This window comes from Eupeodes corollae, chromosome 3 (genome assembly GCF_945859685.1).
Source record: "Eupeodes corollae chromosome 3, idEupCoro1.1, whole genome shotgun sequence".
In the NCBI taxonomy this organism is placed as follows: Eukaryota; Metazoa; Arthropoda; class Insecta; order Diptera; family Syrphidae; genus Eupeodes; species Eupeodes corollae.
Window position 1 is genome coordinate 67,272,770 of NC_079149.1, and position 22,788 is coordinate 67,295,557.

The following is a 22,788-nucleotide window of genomic DNA, read 5'->3' on the forward strand; positions in this document are numbered from 1 at the left end:
TTACTAAACATAGACAAATGTAAATCAATGTGTTTACACGCAAACAAAATGTTTTGACTTTCAATTATCAATTAGAATCTTCTTATTTGACTAAACTCTCTACTTTCTCTGACCTAGGTATTATTCTTGACTCAAAATTACCTTATACAAATTATTATGAATATATTATTAAAAAAGCCAATAAGACACTCTGATTTATAAAACGGTTTTCACATGATTTTTGCGACCCTTATATTCTTAAACTTCTTTATATAACATTTGAAAGACCAATATTGTAATATAATATAATATGTGATCCCTTTTATTCAGTCCATATAAACAGAATAGAAGGAGTACAAAGAAGATTCATGCGCTTCTGCCAGCGAATACATTCAGCTATGCTTTATTATAAAATTAATCAATGGGTCAGTCATATCACCATGAACAATTAAACTTTATTTATAGCCGTTCAAGTATTAGAAGACAAGTTCCTTTAGGACCTTTATCAAGCAGATCGAACTATGGTAAAAACAGTCCCCTCAACCAATTGATTTCAGTTTACAATAAGTATTACTTTTTGGTATATTCCGTAAGCGATGATTATAAAAGTAAAACGTTTAAAGTAAATTTTTCCAATACTTCAGTTTAGCGTTTTTTTTTTGCAAATTGCTTAAAGCATTCTAAATCTATAAATATATGTAATATTAGTTTTAAGTTTTAACGTTAGTTTGTTTAACGAATTTAATAAATAAATAAACAAGTAAGACCACCAATGAAAATTTCTTCTTAATATTAATAATAAAAACAAAATATTCGTGTAATATTAAATTAATTTTTTGTAATCTCTTGATCTTTCACACCATGCACTTTAATGCGACCGGAGCTTATAATTATTTGTTCCTTAAACACGGCTTGTTGTCTAATAATTATTATAAATTATTTAAAAATTCGATTGATTTATAAGATGTTGGAGAATTATTTCATTATCTACGAAATCGCTAGTTTAAAAATCTTTTTTCTCCGGATTTTTGAAATAAATATGAAGTGTTTGGATGAATAAATGGGTAAGTGACATTTTTTCGATTTTCGTTTTTTTCCGAAATATAAGGATGCCTTGCGAAACCTTAAATTTCTGTCCAATCTAAGTTGCGCTACGATTCGTATTTTCTTATTCAGCGCTTTTATTTTTGTTTTAAAAGCGATACTAACAACTAAAAATCGTATAATATAAGTGGAAGATTGGGTTAACAACACTTAACTCCTTTTGGGTAAAATAAAAATAACTTTAAAAAAATTTATTTTGCATGAAGGGGTTAAGTGCTTACTTACCTCCTTCTTGCAGATAAATTAAAACCCATGTTTAGGGTGGTTATAGTAACGATGAAGGTTCTAAGTGAGTATATGTACTCCAATGCATTTAGTAGGCTGTGACAAAATGAACAGTTGTGAGTTCGCTCCACCTTCGGATAAAAGAGGTCAGCATTTAAACCGACCAAACAAAATATCTTATCAAGTAGTCGACTATATTTTGGAGCATATTAACGAATTTCCAGCCGAAAAATCGCACTACTCAAGGAACAAAAACCCAAATAAACTTTATCTCTCACATTTGTTAAATATATCTAAATTATATAGCCTTTACATTGAAAAATGCACCGAACAAGTAAAAAATGTCCAATATTTTGTTAGCCAAAATTTTACCAACAAATTTTGAACACAAAATTCAATTTGTCTTTACGCCTACCAAGTGACAATTGTAGCATTTGTGACTCTGCAAAAACTCAGCTAAACACCAAAACAGCTATAAATCCGGATTCCAAAGTCAAAAAATTGACCGCGAAAAAGCTCGATCCGATCCTAACGTCTTGACCTCCAGCAAACAATGCCCTTACGAAAATTAACCACATCTAAGGCATTTTAATTGAGGCCGATGTGGTTTTATAATCTACGAATCCATGTCATTACTTCCGATGTGGAGATGTCGAAACATTTGATTGCATGGACCGATTCTTGCCCTGGACAAAACAAAAACTTCTTTTTATTGTGTCTATACCAAGTCCTTTTTTTGACGGAATATTTTGATCTGATTGACCACAAATTTCTTGAAGTTGGATAAGTATCTAGACAGTTACAGGGATTTTGGAAGAATCGGAATCGGATTTTGGAAGAGTTACGAAAAAACGAAACCAATTACACTGTTGAGCAATACCGACTTATAATAAAAAGTGCCAGCGAAAAAAAATACTATAATTGACATGGATAACCACTTTCAATCATTAGGAAATCTTCCAGCAAAATTAAACGTTAAAAATGTTACAAAAAACATATCGAATGAAAAAATCAATTTCCGTGACAGCGTCAAATTAAGATACCAAGCTACTGTAATGAAATAAAAGTAAAATTGTTAAAAAGCTATTATTTTTCTTGTTTTATTCGATTATTCAACTTTATTAAGATTGGAATACGAAAAAAGTTCTCAACAAAAAACTCGAAATGATGCAAATGTCATTTGCCCCCTTTTTCATCGAAACGCTTCATATGTATAATTATTTGAAAGAACATAAACATAACAACATACAAATTATTTTAACCGTACTTTTGTGGACAGATTATTTATCACCGTTGCTCTTTTTGTCTCCATCTCATAGGAATTGAAATTAATCACTGATGGTCTTAAAAATTAGAAGATAAAAAATATGGAATATGGTAAGAGTTAAATGTTAAATTTTGCCTGAATATTCACTCCAAAAGGTTCAGCCTCTCACAAATAATTGAAACGTTAAAACTTTTAGTATTTTTTGTATAATTTCTTTGCAAAGTTTTTCTTACTTGAATGATACATACATATTGTTTTATCGCTTTTAGGATATATTATGTTCATGTAGTCTGATATTTTTAAAATAGAAATTTGAGAAGTATGAAATCCTTCTTGTAAATCCTAAAGGTATTGTTCGCAGATATTTTGATAATAATTTGATAACTCCCTTGTCACCTTATTCAAATCATTTAAGCTGAATTGGTATCGTATCTTGTTTATCATATTCGTTCTTATTTCGTCCTTATACACACCCAACTAGCATAAAAAGGAATTACTATATTTTATGCCTTGAAACTGAAAGGAAGGACGCCATTTCTTTGAGGGGGCAAAAGTTGACAACATGAATATGTTATGTGCGCAAAATTTACATTTTTGCCTCTACTTTTTAAGCAATTTTCACAATATTGGTTTTATAGAGTACCTTCTGTGGTGAATGAAAACACCCTTAGAGCATATAAAAGGATGAAATTTTTGATACCTACAAAGACAACAAACACACATTCAAAAACATAATGAAAAACCTTGTTGGAAGTTAGGTTTTTTATTTTTTTTTATAATTTTTCTCTTGGGAGAATGGAATGGATTATCATATCATTCATATGATATTCATCTTCTTTTTTTAAATATAATACTCGAAAATTTCATTTGCTGTGGGAATATTTAAGTTTAAAAATACAGTAGTTGTTTCAATTGAAAATCCAGGATTAAATCGTCAGTAAATGTGAAAATTTCTAACTAATTTAAATTGTAAGTTTTTATGGACATTTGGGCTATTTTTAAGGATTCGTGGTGTCCTGCAGAATTCTTTGCTTAGAACAAATAATAATATTAATCGTTCGATAACTTTATATATTAACAGCAAATGTTTTTAAATGCAAAGATTATACACTTTTTCTTTGGAATGTAGCAACTCTATGTATTTAAAAAAAAAACTCTTTTATTTTAGAATCTTGCTTACTTTACTTAAGTTGGCGCTACAGCGCATTGTGCTCCTAGGCTTCAAGTAATAACTTTCGCCAGCTTACTCCATCTCTAGCTTGCAACCTCCAGTTTCGAATAGCAATACCAAGTTGACCTGCGTCGTCCTCAACTTGATCACTCCACCGGATATGAGGCCTGCCTCTGCTTTTTGTTCCCTCAGACTTGGCGTTGAAAACCTTACGGGCTGGAGCTTCGATGTTTATTTGCTCGACATGCCTTAGCCATTTTAAGCGTTCAACACGCTTAGTTGGCGCTCCAGCGCATTGTGCTCCTGGGCCTCAAGTAATAACCTTCACCAGCTTACTCGATCTCTAGCTTGCAACCTCCAGTTTCGAATAGCAATACCATGTTGACCTGCGTCGTCCTCAACTTGATCACTCCACCGGATATGAGGCCTGCCTCTGCTTTTTGTTCCCTCAGGCTTGGCGTTGAAAACCTTACGGGCTGGAGCTTCGATAGTCATTCGCTCGACATGCCTAAGCCATCTTAAGCGTTGAACACGTAGTTTTTTGACCAGTGGCAAGTCACTGTACAGCTCGTATAACTCCTGATTACTTTGTCTGTCGACACAAACCGGACCATAAATCGTACGCAGAACCTTCCTCTCGAAGATACCAAGAGATCCTTCATCCGCCTGGGAGAGGGTCCATGCTTTTGCACCATACAGCAAGACTGGGATGATTGAAGTTTTGTACAGTGTCTCTTTAGTCTTTCTCGATAGGGCCTTATTCCTCAACTGCTTGCTTAGGCTAAAGAAACAGCGATTAGTAAGGGTAATTGTAGGTTTGACCTCCGCGCTGATGTCATTTGCAGAGTTAACAGCAGTGCCCAGATAAACAAATTCGTTTACCACCTCGAAGTTGTACCTGTCAATGGTCACATTTTGACCAAGTCTACGGGGTGAATCGACTCTATTTGACGACAGTAAATTGTCCTCGTTAATATCAAGACCCATTTTCTTTGCTCAGACTCGATATTAGAGAAGGCAACCGTCACTGCTCGTTTGGTTCTTCACATAATGTCGAGGTCATCTGCATATCCAAGATATTGTGTGGATTTTTGAAAGATGGTACCACTTGTATTGGCGTTGGTGTTGCGCACCACTCTTTCAAGAACAATGTTGAAGCAGCTACATGACAGCGCATCGCTTTGTCGAAGTCCTCTGGTGGTTTCTAAGGTTTCGGTAGAGTCTCTTCCAATTTTGACGCAGCAACGAGCAGTTTCCAGCGTAATCCTGATGAGTCGTATCAGTTTGGTAGGGTACAAAAACTCAAAATGGCACGGTATAGTTCGTTGCTGTCTACACTGTCATAAGCTGCTTTAAAATCTATGAAAAGGTGGTGTTTCGATGTTATGTTCTTGGGTCAAGGATTTGGAGTAGAGTCAAAATTTAGATTTTCCAGGCTTGAAGCCACATTGGTAAGGGCCAATTAGTTCGCTAGTAAATGGCTTCAGGCGTTCACATAATACGCTGGACGAGATCTTGTATGCAATTTTTAAAAGCTAATGCCTCTGTTGTTGGCGCAGAGAAGGCGGTCACCTTTTTTATGGATCGAGAAGATGGTGCTTAGGTTCAACTCGTCGGGCATGATTTCTTCTGACCAAATTTTAGTAACTAGCTGGTGCATGCTCCTTACCAGATCTGCTCCAGCGTACTTAAAAAGCTTCGCCTGCAGACCGTCCTTACCGGCCGCTTTGTTCGACTTCAGCCTGGTGATGGTTAGTTTGATCTCACTCTGGTCGGGTGGGTGAAACTTGGATTTAACATGGATGCTCACTGGCGGAATCGTTGACTTTAATCACCATTAAACAGCTGGTTAAAATGATCTCTCCAGATTTTAAGCATTGACTGCGTCTCGACTACAGTATTCCCTTCCTTTTCTTTGCAGACTCCAGGGCTAGTGATTCCCGTTGTTTTCTTTTTGACTCTTGTATAAAAGCTCGGCATCTGTATCCTGTCAAAACTTCCCTGGATCTTCACGACTTCACGCTGCTCATGGGCTTTTATCTTTCTCATGAGCAAGCGGTTATCATCAGTTCTCTTGTCGACGTAGAGCTAGAGGGAAGATCGTGTCCTTCTGCCAGTGAGTGAATGGGCACATCTCGTACGTTGTAGGGTTTCTCGCAAGGCATTGGCGGTATCCTCCTGCTGTAGTCTTCCAACATTGAATCTTTTCTTCGAGGTTGTTGTTCGTCTAAGAGCTTCAATGGATATTCGTACGCACAGTTTAGCACCAACTAGATAGTTGTCGGAATCTATGTTGGCTGATCTGTACGTATGAACGCCAAGTATGCCTCCTTTCCTTAGTTTTCCTCTGAAAGCAAAACCACATCCAAATAAGCGCTTCCTCCCATCGAGTAGAGAAGAAAGCTTAAATCTTCCTACTGCCTGGCCCATTCCATCGCATTTCCTGGAGAGATGTCACATCAGCTTTTAGTTCGGCGAGGGTATCGGCAAGCTGCTCTGCTTTGCATGGCCGTTTGAGTTTACGCAAATTCCATGTACATACACCTAAATCCTTGTCCGTTTTTCGTTTGCGAGGGGGTTGTCAACATTATCAGTCCGTTTATCCGAGGCTATTACTTGTGTTTTCATCACACTTTAAAATTTCCTTTCATGGCCGGCTTGTGAGGCCTGCGCATGACTGAGATCGTTAGAACTGGTTCTTTAGAGCGATATCTGGTCTTTTGCTCCTGCTTATTGGGAAGGTTACTCAGTTGACACAGCTCTGGATCCGATGGATCCAACGTTCGGCGTTAGTTCACCTTTTGGCTATCCAGCGGGCACCACTAGGAGGTGACGATACGATTTTGCACCACCTCCTAGATTCATTTAAGTTTATATTAAATCATTATAATCTAGGTACTATTTCTCTATCTTTTTGAAGACATTGGCGTCATTTCTTTTAAAAGAACATAATAATTTTGAGCAAATCTATGGATGTAATATTTGCATAATTGTTTACTCTACATCTTTTTTACCTTATTTATTCATAATAAAAATACTATTTTTTGGTGTATATGTACATCCATACTTATTCTATAAATGAGAGAGAAAGTTTTTAATAAAATGAAGTGCAAGTCTTTAATTCTAATTTTACTATATGTATATTCCTATATAATAATGGAAAAATATATCTTTGAATATTTGTATGTCTGTAAATAGACTTTAGCTAAATTAGGTATTGAATGAGTTTAATAACCCTCCCCCGCCATACCCTTGATTTTGATGAATTATCATTTCTCCGTAATTGTTCCGAAAAGATTTCAATGGAATTGTTTTCATAATAGTGGGCACACTTAACTTTTATTATCTCAGATAACAATCTAAATATCAGTGTAGTACCCATCTTCTTTTGACAGATTCTACTTGAGGAATTTCTTTTAAATATTACTTTTCATGTTTACATATATGTATGTATAATGGATACGCATACACATATATATTTTATGTATGTACATTTATGCAAAATAAAGTTTTGTCTATAAAATTCAATAAATATGTCACTTCCAGTAATTTCTAAATTTAATCAAGAGATTATTTTTAATGTATGTAAATAGATTGTCTGATGAATATGATGATCATATAAGATATCGACTTTTCAATACACATTAGTACAAAAGATACTTGAGATGTTTGTTTTTAATTGGAAAGGTTCTTTGCGTAAGAAAAGATGAAGAAATAAATGTGCATGTATATCTGTTCTTCATTCAATTCATTTTCTGATGTTAAAAGTTATTCTAATTTATAAATCCTCCAAGGGTTTCAAACACATACATACCTGGTAAAATTATTTCCTAATGAAACGGTTTGGATTCGATTTTCTTGAATTAGTAAATTTTATCGCCTCTAGCTATGTAGAAATAAAACACAATTACAACAGCAACTGCATTGAAAATAAAAAATAAACACTCAATCTTAAGTGTAATTCAAGTACTTAATGAAAAGAAACACCTCCACGTATTCCAAAATCAATCTAACATCACTTTTCAATCCTCCTAATGCCTATTTTGAAGTCTTTTCTGAAAATATCATCTTAGTCGACAAAAATTAACAGTTCAGCCGAACGCCAAACTTAAAGTGAAATACATTCTATTTAGTATGTTTTTTTTTAGAAATGTTTCTGTTTAATTGATTGATGGAGTTTAACAAAAAAAATTAATAACAGAAAGGGTAAAATATTTTAAATTCAAATTTTGTGCTTATTAATGAGAACTGCACAGTTGTTTGATATTCGGAGCTGGCAATTCATGCTTCGACAGAGATTAAAGTTGCATTCTAGAAACTGTGACCTTAAATTCACTTAAAAGGGTAGAAACTTACTAAAACTAATGATTTTGTTTTTTTCTTTATTTGATCGCATTTCAAGAAGAGCTGAATAATACCTCGAAGCAACATTCCTCCTAGGGCCGATTAATAAACAAAACATGTCAGGTTTTTTGGAACGGATTGAAAAATAACGAATTCTGTTGAGAAAACATAACTTTATCTTACACAACTAAAAGTATCAAATATTTCCAGATCTTTGCAGACGGTTGTGAAAATGTTGGATTCATTATTACTTGACTCCTCAGAGGAATTTTCAAATGAATTTTTCAATAAAAAACCCCATAAAGGTTTGTTCTATATCAATAAACTTTTCCTAATTGGAATGTGCACCTTAGACGATATTAGGGATGCATCTTTAGTTTTAGGCATAACCAGTAAATACAAAAATCACATAACATCACAAAATTGAAATAATTTATTAACTTCCCAAAGGAAGTTCTTGTAATGGGTCCCATTTGTCAAATTGAAAATTTTGGCATTTCTCGACGTTTCAAGGTCCCTAGAGTCGAAATAAAAGATTTTTGGAAAGATGTCTGTGCATTAATGTGTACGTATGTTCGTACGTTTTTTTCGTTATCCATAGCTCAAGAACCACAAGAGATATCGGCTTGAAATAAATTTTGTTATACAGATAAAAATGCAGAAAAATGCTATCAAGAAAAATGCGTGGGTAATTTTTTTACCATATCAGTTTAAAAAAAAGGTGAACATTTAGTTTAACCCTAAATATCTCACGAAACAATAATGCTAGAGACTTGAATTAAATTTTATATTATATATTGTAACGTGATACCAAACGTGAAAAAAATGATTTCATCTCCAAACAAAATTTTGTGCAACGAAAAATAACGTTTTTAACATCTAGTGAAATTTTGAGAAAAATCAACTTGACAGTTTTTTTTTTATAAAAAATAAAAACCTAAGAAAACATTACTCAAAGTTGGTAAAAATTGAATTTCGACACAAATATCTTTCCAAAAACTTGAGATTATAGCGACACAGACTTCCTCGCCCTATCTAGATAGCTTTGGAATAAGTGATCGTCAATGGTTGATATACAGTCGTAGAGAGCGCTTCTCCACGTATCTAAACTATCAACAGATAGAGACAGAGAAAAGTTGTGTGCCGAGTCCAAATTATACCAGTCTCTAAATGGAGCATACCGGCATCTAAAACACACTGATAGGACCCTCTTTTGCAAATTGTTGGCCGACCTTTGCATTACCCTCAATATATAATCAGCGTTTGCTTTTAAATTTATAATAAATATTGGAGCAAGTCAAGATTCGATATGTATAGCATAAAGATACGCTTGAAAAAATATCTTTGGACAGCTTCGATATCTTCTATTTGCTTGTACCCATAGACTTGGTTGCCATAACACAAACAGCTTTTGATAGTTGCTTCAAACACTTTGAAATTAGACTTAGGATCAACAAGTTTGTTATTAAAAAAGTTTGGCCCCATACAATTTATTGCAATTTTTGCAACTCTCACCTTATCTTTTATGTGAACACCAAAATTTAGGTTATAAGTTAATGTGTAGCCTAAATATTTAAATTCTTTCACCACTTCTAAGTTGGAACCATTAAGGTTCCAGTTGCCAGTCGGTCCTAATGCTACGATGTTGAGGTGTTTACTTGGAGATCCCATAGATCACAAAATTGTTTTAATTTGTTTATTTGAAGCTGAAGTGTGACTGCATTATCAGTTAAGATCACCAAGTCATCGGCGCGGCCGGCGAGCAAACTTTAATAGATAAATCACCAAAAGTAACACCACCAAGGATATAGTCTTCAATATCATTTATAAATAGTGAAAATATAAGCGGGCTTAAAATGCAGCCTTGAGGCACACCTGTATTACAACTACACGGTTTCGATTAAGATTTAGAGATGTTCTGTTATACCACTCTTGTTTTGTTTTTGTATAAAAGATCATGGTGAAGGAAATATGGAGAAAAGGGTAATTCAATTCGTCGCTGTCTGCGAATAAAAATAAAGCTCATGTGAAAGAAAAGTGAAAATATGCGAACATCCACAATTCGCAGTTCGTAGTTCGTTGCTCATGTGCAAGATGCTTTAGGTCTAACAGGGTTCAGTTATCAAAAATTGAGATGTCTGTTGCCAATGTAATAAGGAATATTTATTTATTTCATTCACACCGTTGAGTTGATGGCCTTAAAAATACTATTTCCTAAGCTTTAAATATGTTTATTATATATTGTAGTGCTACACATTTGACTAATTACTTGTAGAATGTAATCAAATTCAAAACTTATAATTGTAATTTCATTTTATACAAATATACACATATGTTTGTGTATAAATATTAAAAAAGTGATATTAATTGAAAACAAGTTAAACAAATTCATTTATCATTTTTTTGTAGTAAATTTTTTGATGAAGTACCTTCCTATAGTTTTAACCACAAACTATATTATAAAGTTTTTCAATTTTATTTAACATCTGTGAATGCTTGTTGCACAACTGTTAACACTTTTTGAATATTCACATTGAAATGAAAATGGCAAAAAAGTCTGCTAGTTTTTATTACATCCATTACATTTGCATCGCATATACGCATTTCAATCTGATGGTCTTTTTTGATATGTTGCAAATAATTTTTTTTAATTCGAATTTACAATCATATAAAAGCACACATTTACAATACAAATGCATTACCATGGAAAATATTTAAATTTTGTTAATAGAGTTTTGCTGACTTGTTCCATTAGAATTAAATTATGCAAAACAAAATTCTGGAAAGTTTAAATCAAAGTCCAGGTTAACAAAAAAAGAAATATGCATATTTGTACTTGTGTCATTCAAACATACAAACAGATATATGAATGTATGTGTTCATTTGGGTGTGTAGTTTTTGTTTTAAAATTTAATACGTTTCATTTAAATTTATATTGTGCAATTACTTTTAATTCAAAAAACGTCATTTTGATATAAAGAGTGGTTTTTCGTATTATTCAACCTTAATTCTCAATGGAGCTTTTTTAAAACGTTGTCCTAATTTGTATGCATCAATTCAGTTCACTTAAAATATTCACTTTTGTTTTTTTTAGTTTTATTTTTTAATTAAAGACAAAAATTAGACACAAATAGCAACATATAAGAGAAATAAGAGTGATCTAATACCAATAATTATTAGTATCTTTCAATCTTGACTCATTTAGTCAGTTCAAACGCTTTATAAAATTAAATTTGATTAGGTGGCCCAAAAGTCCGTTGGGAACTCTACCATTTCTCTGTGCGAGTACTGTTGTCCTACAATTATAAGCCGAATCCGAACGGCTAATTTAAGAAAGCGCTTTTCATGACATTCTTGATTTGTTTTATTAGCAATATTTTTGTTAATTAAATACAAAATAACTGATAATTTGCAAAATAAAAATCATACCAAGTCTCTATTTCCTATAATAACACTATTTGGCGTTTGATTTGACAGAAAAAGGCTTAAAATTGTTTCACTTTTTTTTGATTTTTTTTTAATGGATTTTCTAAAATAAACGTTCTTTTTTGAACTTTTAAAAATTACTTTATAAATTTCTTAAACCGTTTTAGGGAACTATTAAAACACTTAATTTCTTTTCTGATGAAAACATATTTTATAAATTCATACCAAAAATAAACAAATTGTTATTTTTAGTATTATGGGTAATTTTTTGACCATGTTTCCTGAACTAAGTCTTAGGTTTTAAATGATAGTTAAAAAGGAAAGGTTCAACTTTGAAGGATTCAATTGTTCTACTTTTTATTTAATATGCGGAGATCCATTAAAGTACTATTTTTTTAATTGTTGTTTTCTCAGTTTTAAACTAAATGTACATAAAGTAATTGTGGGACATTTCAAAATAATTGCACAAAAATAGACTTTGCAAAAAAATTGATAGAAGCTAATAAATGTGTTTTACTTGCATTTAAGTAAAACCCAATCGTAACCCATGTTTCATTGAGAAGGCCCTAAATACATCGACCGTCCTAATTCATGTCATGAAAAGGCTCTATTGTGTGAAAAAGAAGCAATTGCTTTCATTTATCACTTAACCTTTGATTTTATCTCCAAAAATTGTATATCTATTTGTTCCTTAAACAAATGATAGGCTATACATTTCGATAGCCAAATAAATATATCGATACTCACCCAAACTTTTTAAGACCTAACATGTTTATGCACATGAAGGGTGATTGCAGGAGAGCTGCCGCATGACTTTTTTCACTTCAGAATTTTCAGAAAGTAGTAAGCTTATAGCAAGCGTCAAACTACGATCAGAGGCTCATCATACTTAATTTGTAATCAACTGAGTTTAAACGTTTTTTCTGCATTTTTTTAATTACATTTTCAAATACAAACGAGCTATTGTGAAAGTTAACAGAGATATGGTTAATTCATTTTGATGTCCTTTTTTTTAAATTTTATAATATTATAACGTTAAGGTTTAGAAAATTGAAAACAACCATATATTAAGTCGAAAAAGAATTCATATTTTAGATGAATATCAGGGGGTGGTTCCCTCCACCACTACCTTAATTCAAATTCATATAAATCCGTGTTAAAAAGGTTATTAATTTATATAAAAAGGCGGCCAACAACAATTTTTCAAAATAAAAGAAGTTTTTCCCCTTTTGATAAAACGTTTGACATATATTAAGCGAACACAATAACTCCTTAAAAACAATTTTACAACATAAGATCACAGAAATATCAAGGATATCAGGATATCCTTTAGTTTTAAGACTGCATCCTTCAAGTTTTTCAAATTTTTTTAAACAGTGTAGAAAATGAGTTATCAAACAGTGCGGCATCTCTCTCGCAACTACACTATGAGTATAATATATCTGAAAGTACCTACATAACTTTCCACAATCCAATTATTTATATAACATTGCCAAAGTGAATAGATTGATGATATAATTTATTTTGTCAGCTCAACAAGAAAAACCTCTAAAACATCCAAGGTAATAGACATACACGCGTTGAGAATAAACTTTCAAGGTAATGACATGTAAAAAAGCTTACATTTTGGAAATGGAACATTTTGTTCAATATCATCCTATATTTGGAATAAATCTATTCGCAATTTGTTAGTTTCTATTTCAACGCTTAATATACCTATTTCAACAAGAAAATAATATAGATTTTTACATTTTCAAGTTCTCTTTTATAACAACCATTTTGTGTTATGTCTAGTCTGCTACTCATATATCATATCTGATGGTTTCAATTTATCACTTTGCCCTAACCACTTCCTTTATGTTGTATGTCATCCTTCATCTTCTGTAACAAAAATCCTATAAGGAATAAATAAAGAATTTCATCTTTGTGGCTTATGAAGTTTTGAAGATATATTTTCTCACATACAGCACTAATGACAATGGTCATGTTGCAATTATTGACTTTAGCCTTGGTCTTCTTTAACATGAGTAGAGTATACTTCATCTTGTCATCCGTAAATACTTGTAATGATATGAGTTACTTAAGAGTAGTACCCGTGGCATGATGGTTAGTGCGTTGGACTGTGGCGAACGGCTAATTTTAGAAAGCACTTTTTCATGACAAGAAGTACTCTTGGAGAATTTGTCAGTTCCTCGCAAGAGGCAGTACCCGTGAATAAAACTTAAGGTGGCCCAGGCAGGAATTGAACCCAAAACCTCTCGCATGACAGTGCAACGCACTTTTTTTTAATTCATTTTTATTACTTAAATCTAAAACCTGTCATAAAGCTAGACACAAATTTATAAAACAATAACCTTTTTTATTTTTACTTAAGAACTTCTTAAAATTAGGTCCTTAAATGAAGCTTAAAACTAACTAAAACTACCCCTAGTCTACCTATAAACTACTTAAAACTAGAACAACCACAGCAGCAAATCTAAATATCTTACATTTTTTGTTTTTCATTTTTTCTTTTCCTTTTTTTTTTTTTTTTTTATTTTTTTTTTTTGTATCACCATGCCTATTCTACTTAAAACTAAACCCTAAAAATAAACCACAAGTATGTAAGCCAGCCAAGGCTTAAAACTCCATCCTGACTACCCACTATTAAGTGTCCCGATTGTACAAGAGTCAACTATCCACGGTTCGTTGTCTAACGTGGTAGATTAGTGGAACTGCCGATCTATCCTGTATCAGACCACATCTATCTAAAAAGAGGAATACATTTGGTGGCTGAAGCGTGAACTCTCAAAATACTTGTCATCGGTTAGAACGCCCCGAAAATTAAATTGTTGGTCGAAGACATAGCTCTTTCAATGTGACCTCGAATGAGTTCTATCACGAAATTGGACCTCGTTGGAATAGTATGCGAGTAAGAAGATTCGGCTGTTCGATATAAGCCGGTGCAGCATCGTAAGCACTGCCGCTCGAACACCCGAAACTTCTCCATCTTTGAAAGGGCAACGTTGAACCACACAGGACAACCATAAGCGATCATCGGTCGTATGAGGGCCATTAAGAAAATTACCTTCACTCTGGGGTCAAGCCGACTGCTGTCAAACAGACGTTTCGTCAGAGCGAAGGCTCCTCTGGCCCTGGTCAGACCAGAATTCATATGTCTGTCAAAATTTAAATACTGATCTAACCAGATACCGAGGTACTTCACTACACTTTTGTTCGCTAATCGCTGCTCGTAAAGATCAACGATGACCATCTTGCACCAATTCTTGCACGTGTCCCTCGTAGCCCTAGCTAACTAAGTTCAGAACAGGATTGTCTCCAAAATCTGCACATTTATTCTCAGTTTCCAGTCGTCGCAATATGTCTGAACCTTGTTGAAACTACGCTGCAAGAGAATTCTAATAACCTCAATCTTTCGGGCCGTTTTGTACACAATTAGATCGTCGGCGTACGCAATTGCCTTTTATAGACCACCTATCAAATCGCTGGTGTAAATACTGAAGAGAATCGGCGAATTCACCGCTCCCTGTTCAAGACCATTTTTAATTAAGAATTTAGTGGTAGAAGTTACATTGCTACTTTTGACAACTAACTTTCTGCCGTTAAGCATATCATAAAGTATATACAACAATGGTTTGCTTATGCCAAGCCTGCTCAGTTTTAGGTAAAGACCCACTAGCCATACGGTGTCAAAAGCCTTTTCCAAATCAACCAGAACAGCACCTGTACATTGTTGTTTTGATTTATTCCATTGGATATCAGAAACGAGTTTAGACGGAGCATGAATTGTGTCATGACCCGCCTTGAACCCGAACTGTTTATCCGGAATTATTTTGTTGTCCGCAGCCCATTTTGTCAGAGCCCTATTGATGATCTTCTCGAAAACTCTGCTGATGTTTGGAAGTCCACTCACACATTATGAGTTTTAGTAAAATTTATATCTAACTCCTCAAGGTTTGAAGCAAGTATTTTTTTAAAGGTCGTGAGTGGTTGAAAAACTTTCTTTGATGTAGTTCCAGAAATTTTAATAATTTATGTTAATACTTTATTTATTTTAAATACATAAATAAAATGGAATTGGGTTTTACCAAACTTTAAAATTAAATCGCTTACCAAAGGTGGTAGTTAATTTAAACTTTAATCTCGTATAACATATAATTATATGTATATTTTAAGAACAAATTAAACAACATAAATCTAAACAGCTATTTCTTTATTTCAGAAATCTGTAATGGATCTAAAATATCCAACTGTCTTACCTCCGAATCCTCAACTTAAGGTAATATTCCATATTCCTTCAATAAAACCACATAGCATCATTTTATTTTATTCCATCCATAGGCCTTATTAGTTTTCCACAAGATAGACAATGTATGTGATGTCTTCACGACTGCCTGCCATCGACAGCAGTTGGAAGTGACGTTAGTCAAGTCAAAGGAGCTGGCTCTTGACACACTACAAAACAATTCCAACACGGACAACTATCATCTGATAATCATTGACGCCCGCTCATCAAAGTACCTGGATGCTGAATACATAACTAGGTTAAAATTACAATTACAATTCGTCTTCAAGATATTAGTTTTATTCAATAGTAAATTTATTAATTCGCAATCGATTTTAATTTCAGGTCAATACGACACACAACTGGTTATCATTTTACGACAATAATAGCTGTGGTGAAAAAAAGGTAGGTAAATTAGTCAAGTTGGTTCACATTTCAATTTCAACCCCAATTGCTTACAGCAATAAATAAATTTAAAAAATAACCTAATTGTGTGCTCTGAAATTCAAACAGACAGAAAGAAGCCTTAATTAAAGGTACATACTTACTCATACTTTATTCTTTAAAGCAAGCTCGTCCCTTAATAAAGTGGCTTGGCGTTTCTTGGCGTGATGATGGTACGCTATATAATTATCTATGGAACAATGTCGGTAAATGAATCTAGGGCCTGTTGCGACTTTATTTTTCTTATGAAGATGCTTTTGTGTGTATATAGGGTCAAGAGTACCTAATGAAAATTTATTAACAGTCTTAAATGACGACAGGTTTTTGCTTCCATTGGATAATTTATAGTTATAAAGGTGTAAGAACATCTCCCTGGGATGTAAATGAAAATATTCAACTAATTACTTTTTATATCAAGTTCTTTAGTTATGTAATTAAATGAAAATTAGTCTTGATTTTCTCGTTAGAAAATATTATAAGCATAATTCGCTCTAAAGGGTTTCGTATACCGTAGCCATCCACAATTGATGTGATAATCCTTTTTTGAATTCTAAAAGTATCTTCTTTTAAATTTTAATTAGAGGATGAATTATCTTATTACATTCATGAGACATTTTTCAAGTAAGAATTTTTGAATGCTTTTATAATGTTTGGTAGTTTTTGGTTTTAGCCACAATCTCTTCATCGAAAAGTTTCAGATAAGTGATAAATAAAAACGCATACGTTATGGGACATTCTTTAGTTGTTATTAATTGTCAAACTTTCAACTTAAAACACTTATTTTTTCAAAAGCACACAAGAAATAAATACAAATGCACTGTAACCTGATGTAAACCTCTTTTATTTTAGCTTGACTATCTGATATTATGACATAACGGTTGCATTCCTTCAAAATAGTCTTAATTACAGCTTGAAAGATACTTGTTAATTCCTCTATCAACTTGGTTTCAAATGTTTGCGATTCGCAATTTACCACTGACAGGTGTTTACTTGAAAGTATTGTTTATAAAGGGTTTTTGTAATAAGATCTTTTATTTTGAACAGCGCTTCTTTTGGCATTTGACTTTTGTTACTCGTCAAAAGTTCAAATTCACTATACAAATGGTGATCATTTTTAACAATCATAGTTCAAAGCGAAAAATAATCCTCACCGTGTTATTTCTTGAGGAGGTAGTCACTTAATATTGGGATTGAAAACCTTTTAGACTTTTTTGGTGCCACATGAAAGATACATAATCCTCCACAATCGATTTTCGACCTTTAAAACGGAACTCGTGATGATCAAGGACATACAAACACAAGTGTGTGTAGTGATCATGGAAAATCTTATAAAAATGTATATAGTCGCCTAACAGTAGTCGTTTGGCTTATATCGCTTATATAATTTTTGAAGATATATACATTATGCTTACATAATTTCGATTGTGAAACACAGTTTTTGGCGAGCACTTTTCTTCAGACAGTCAAGTGGTCTGTCAAACTATGACAAGCTAGACACAAATTTTTGCTGTTGTGCTTATTACTTCAAGTTTTATAAAATATAATTAATGTATACAAACAAAAGTGACTCAAACTATGCATAAGCCTTATACCACCGCGTTTGCAATACATTTTCCTCCAAAATCGCCCTTTTAAATCATCAATTTCCATAATTTAATTCGCCCACTATTTGCCTTTGCCACAGCCCCATCTACAGGTAAAATTGGCGCAATTCAATCTAACCCCAATATGGCACAAATACCTGACACCAAAAACAAATTGTCGCTGTTTGAAAAGGAGATAAAGGATTTAAGAGAGTGGATAAAGGACGAAATTAATAAATTAACAGAGAAATTGGTTATAATTGGAAGCGATTTTAACTAACGTCTCACTGATAATAGGATTGCCGTAGCAGACTTGGCCCGCGGAGTTGAACAGCTTGAAGCAAAAACATCAGAACCCCCAATACCTACAACACCGCACAACTCGCCCAAGGAGAGCTTAAACGCTTAAACTATTTGCAAAACCTATGTCAATCTGTTCTTCTTCAAAATATCTATCTATCTATCGGACAACATCTAAAAGCAATCCGAAAGATATCAACACCTCTACTGTCTTAAAATTTAGCACATTGGCCGAAAAACTAATTTTCTGCAATCGATCCGTCATCCTTGGATAACGAATAAACAAAATCTTTGTTTACGCGATGTAAAGCTCAATTCTGACAGCAGCATTTATGTAAATGAAAGCTTAATGTCATCCAGCCACATGTTGTTGTAGAAACCCTTGCACTCAAACGTCAGAAAGCTCTATGGAGTGTTTCACGAGAAACGGAAGTGTGTTTTTACGTGTCACTGGTGCCTCGAAAGCACTTTTAATAACATCAATCAATAGCTTGAAATGAATGAACAACAACACTATGATGAAAAATCGTAAACCTCTCTTCATTACTATTTTTATATTTTCATTTTTAATTTATTTGTATAAAAATTGCTTTTCTAATATCGAAAACTTCTTGATCTACGACCAGCTTTCCGCAGGCGCCTTTTCGAAACATGATTTAATTTTTGCTACCTTTGATTTTGTTTCCCGAACGGTAGCTATTATTGAATATGGAAATTTTAAAAATATTGACTTGGCTCAACTGGAACACGATCTATTTCAGATTATCTGGCAACAAATATATTTTATGGCTTCTGCCGATGACCAGGTTTTATTCTTAGAAAATTCTATTCGTAGTTTATTCGACAAGCTTGTGAAGCTCGAAACAAAGGTGGTCAAGCACAAGCACAATTCGTGGTTTTGTCTTGAAATTAAGGAACTGATGAAGCAAAGACTCTTAGCTTACAAACGATGGAAAAATTTTCGATTGACTGAGTTTCATAATACTTTTCGTGACTTTCGAAACAAAGTACGCATTAAAATATGGGAAAAAATAAAATACACCCCTCGTTTATTAAGATAATACTACCTCACATACTTCCCACCCTAATGCATATTTGCAATACAATCATTGCGAAAAGCTCTTTTCCTCATACCTGGAAAGTTGCAAAGTAATTTCTGCGATCAAGAAACCTGCTACTCGCTTAAAATTTCCCGAATACAGACCAATTTAGATTCTTCCATTTATTTCAAAAGTCTTAGAAAAATTTTACATAGCCAGATCTCGAATTTTTTTTAAAATAACAATCTCTTATGTGTTAACCAATCCGGTTTTAAAATAAATCACAGTTTCGTGTCTGCCATCATTAAAGTAACTGATGATCTAAGATGTGCTATTGACCATGATCAAGTACCATTTTTAGGATTATGGTTGATCACTGTGTTCTAATTTCCAAAATAAAAAAGCTGTTCCGATTCAAAGATTCAGCTTCCGATTTAATGTTTTCTTACCTTTCTGGGAGGAAGCAAGCTGTCGTTGTAGATATAAATATGCTTTAGGATTGTTGTATCCTTATTCCGGATTTCCCCAGGGATCAATACTAGAACCATTGCTATTTTGTATGTGTATTAATGACCTTCCAACTCAGGTGCATTGTAGTACCCGTAGCATGATGGTTAGTGCGTTGGACTGTCATGCAAGGGGTCTTGGGTTCAATCCCTGCCTGTGCCACCTTAATTTAAAAAAATAATTTTCGCGGGTACTGCCTCTTGCGAGGAATTGGCAAATCCTTCAAGAGTAATTCTTGTCATGAAAAAGTGCTTTCTCAAACTAGCCGTTCGGATTCGGCCTAAAATTGTAGGTCCCTTCCATTCCTGACAACAGTACTCGCACACAGGAATGGTTGAGAGTTGTAAGTCACTAGGACCTGGTTCACAACGGACTGTTGCGCCACACCATTTGATTTGAACTCAGGTGCATTATTCGTCCATTGATTTGTATGCAGACGATGTCCAGATTCGCCTAAGTTGTGAATTGGGCATGAATGAAAACGGTGTTTACTTACTTAATTAAGACCTGTATAGAATTTGTCGTTGGGCAGAGGAGAATATAACTTGAGTTTGAACCCAACAAAATCTAAATGTATGATAATTTATAAACATAAGCTTGATCTAAGTTATTTTCCACCAATAGAAATTGGCAACCAGGTAATCGAGTACGTTGATAAAGTAAAGCACCTTGCTATATGGTTTAATATCACACGTAGTTGGGATTGTCACATACAACACATCATAGGAAAAATGTTCGGATGTCTACGCAGTCTTTCCTTCACACAAAACCATAAACCACAAGATATTAGACTTTACTTAGCAAAAACTTTAATTATCCCGATTATTTATTACGGATGCCAGATATTTTGCAGTCTTAGCTCAGAATCTAAAAGAAACTTAAATTTTGCCTTCAACAACATAATCTTAAGCGTTATGATCATGTTTCCGCGTATAAGAAAAATTTACTTGATTGTACCTTAAACGCATATCTAAGTTACAATACTTTAAAGACTCTGAATGTCATCGTAGCAAATAAGGAGCAATCTTATTTTTATAACAAAATTGTGTTCTCTAGTTCCATCCGATCTTTTGCATTTATTCAACCAAGATTTACTTGCTCTGCTTTTGAGCGGCAATTCTTTGTTTGTGCTGTCAGACTATAGAGCTCCCTACCCTTAGACATACGAGAGCTTCGAGGACGTAAGCATTTTGATTTCGTTATCCTTAGGTATTTGGCTGAAAATTCTCAACTTAATTTCCTCTTTTTTTTTGCTTTATTTCCTAAAACTTAAATTTTGTAATCCTTATTAATGTTATTATAAATTTAAAAAAGGTTGAAATGTAATTTAACTAATTCTTAAAAAAAAACAGACAATGTAAATATAATTTTTCGTTTTTTTTTTTAATATAATGCTCTAAATTGAACAATGTAAACTTAATTTGGATAAGCTTGTTATAAAATAAATGAAATGACAAATTAATGTAGAACATGATATACTCAAAAATTTCATGAATATACATATATATTATGATTCAAGTAACCTTCAATCAACAAAGCTAAAAAAGGTTTTAACATATTTTAGTATTTGTAGCAATTTGTATTCTTATTACTTAACATATTGCTTTAAAAAGGATATGGTGATCCTCTATAAGATATCTCCACAATGCATGGTTGCACTTTAAGTCCATTGAATTTCGAAAATAACTATAAATAAAAATACCTCAGATTTCCGACACCATCACAATGATGAGAATTTTTCTCTCTCAATACAATCTCTTGTATTAGCTACAAGACCACGTTCTTTTATATCAAACACCTCTTCCAATAAAACGCATTCGACTATGTAAGCCACTGGGAAACATGTCATAGAATTTCTTTTTGTCTGCAATCCGAACACCCAACCTCAACATTACCGCACATAACAACCTGGGAAATTGGGTAGAAATATGTACGAGTTGCATATAGAATGTACACACTTTAAAAACACCTCTGAAATTTTATTCAATCAACTGGACGCTTCATGATGATGATTCAGGTGATGGTGCTCTGGCGTAAGTTATTGCTTTTTAGAATCGATGTTTTTGTATCTATATCTTGACTATACTTGATGTCGGTTTCATGTTCACCGATGATAAACTTTTAAAAGTTTTAGAGTGAATCAAATCTTGTTTAAAAATGCAGTTTTTTGAAAAATTTCAAAATTTCTTTTATCAACACTTTGATTATTTTATAGATTAATGAAGTATTATTTTCATTCAATTTCATTTTGCAGTTTTTTTGACAAGGATGAGCTACCATTAATTGCACTTTTAGACGCTGGCGTAAATCGGGTAAGCAACTCTGAAAATAATACAATACCGTAGATTGTGGAAATATTTATTTTTTTTTTAAATTATTTAAGTGCATTGCTGAAACAACAAGTGTGCCTATTTGTTGCACGGAACTGAAGCAGATTCTTCATTCGATAGTTAGACCACACAATGTTATGTCTACGCAACAGGTATTATGATTTTAATATTAAGAAAGGTTATTTAATCTTTGAGCGGGTATTAATCAAATATGAGTAGATATTCCTTACGCCTTCTTCTTTATACACTCACAAGCCGAATAAAGTAGCAACGTAGTTATTGATCGTTTTCTACAGATCTTTTGTATAACTGAAAATTTAACTAAGACGGTTTATTGTAACCAATATTAAGTATTTTACTTACTTACTAACTTAGGTCCTCAGACCTGTTAAGTCCGTTGGGAACTCTTTAAGTCCTTAAGGGGCATAGGGCCTCTACTACGCATACGAGCCATCATGTACGGTTTCCGGAGATGTTTTTTTTTTTTTTTTTTTTTTTTTTATAATATGCAGGCACTCAAGGGGTTATTAGTACCCTTTATATGTTTATATTTAAACACAGTGCGAGCATTAGGAAAATAGGGAAGGATTACAAAGGAGATACCGGTGCACATTGGTCTTAAAGTTCTGAACATCAAAATGGGAGGGAAAAACAGAGTTGGCTAAAGCATTCCACATTCTCGATGTGCGATTTAAGAAAGAATCTCTATACTTGACAGTACGCCCGAAATTGAGCTCAAGGGTAAACTGATGAGCATTCCTGGAAGAGCGAGTATTACGGCTG

At 33.3% G+C, this 22,788-nt stretch overlaps 1 protein-coding gene across 5 annotated transcripts in view; it reads left to right on the forward strand.

Annotated features, from left to right (window-relative positions):
• The window catches only part of LOC129952887 (high affinity cAMP-specific and IBMX-insensitive 3',5'-cyclic phosphodiesterase 8), a 169,790-nt gene that overhangs the window by 132,619 nt on the left and 14,383 nt on the right, over window positions 1–22,788 (forward strand). For all 5 annotated transcript variants that reach the window (XM_056065822.1, XM_056065818.1, XM_056065820.1 and 2 more), the window contains 5 exons: window positions 15,739–15,795; window positions 15,858–16,060; window positions 16,147–16,206; window positions 21,930–21,987; window positions 22,059–22,157. In XM_056065822.1, coding sequence (XP_055921797.1) covers window positions 15,739–15,795; window positions 15,858–16,060; window positions 16,147–16,206; window positions 21,930–21,987; window positions 22,059–22,157 — 477 coding nt within the window. The remainder of the gene's footprint in view (window positions 1–15,738; window positions 15,796–15,857; window positions 16,061–16,146; window positions 16,207–21,929; window positions 21,988–22,058; window positions 22,158–22,788) is intronic.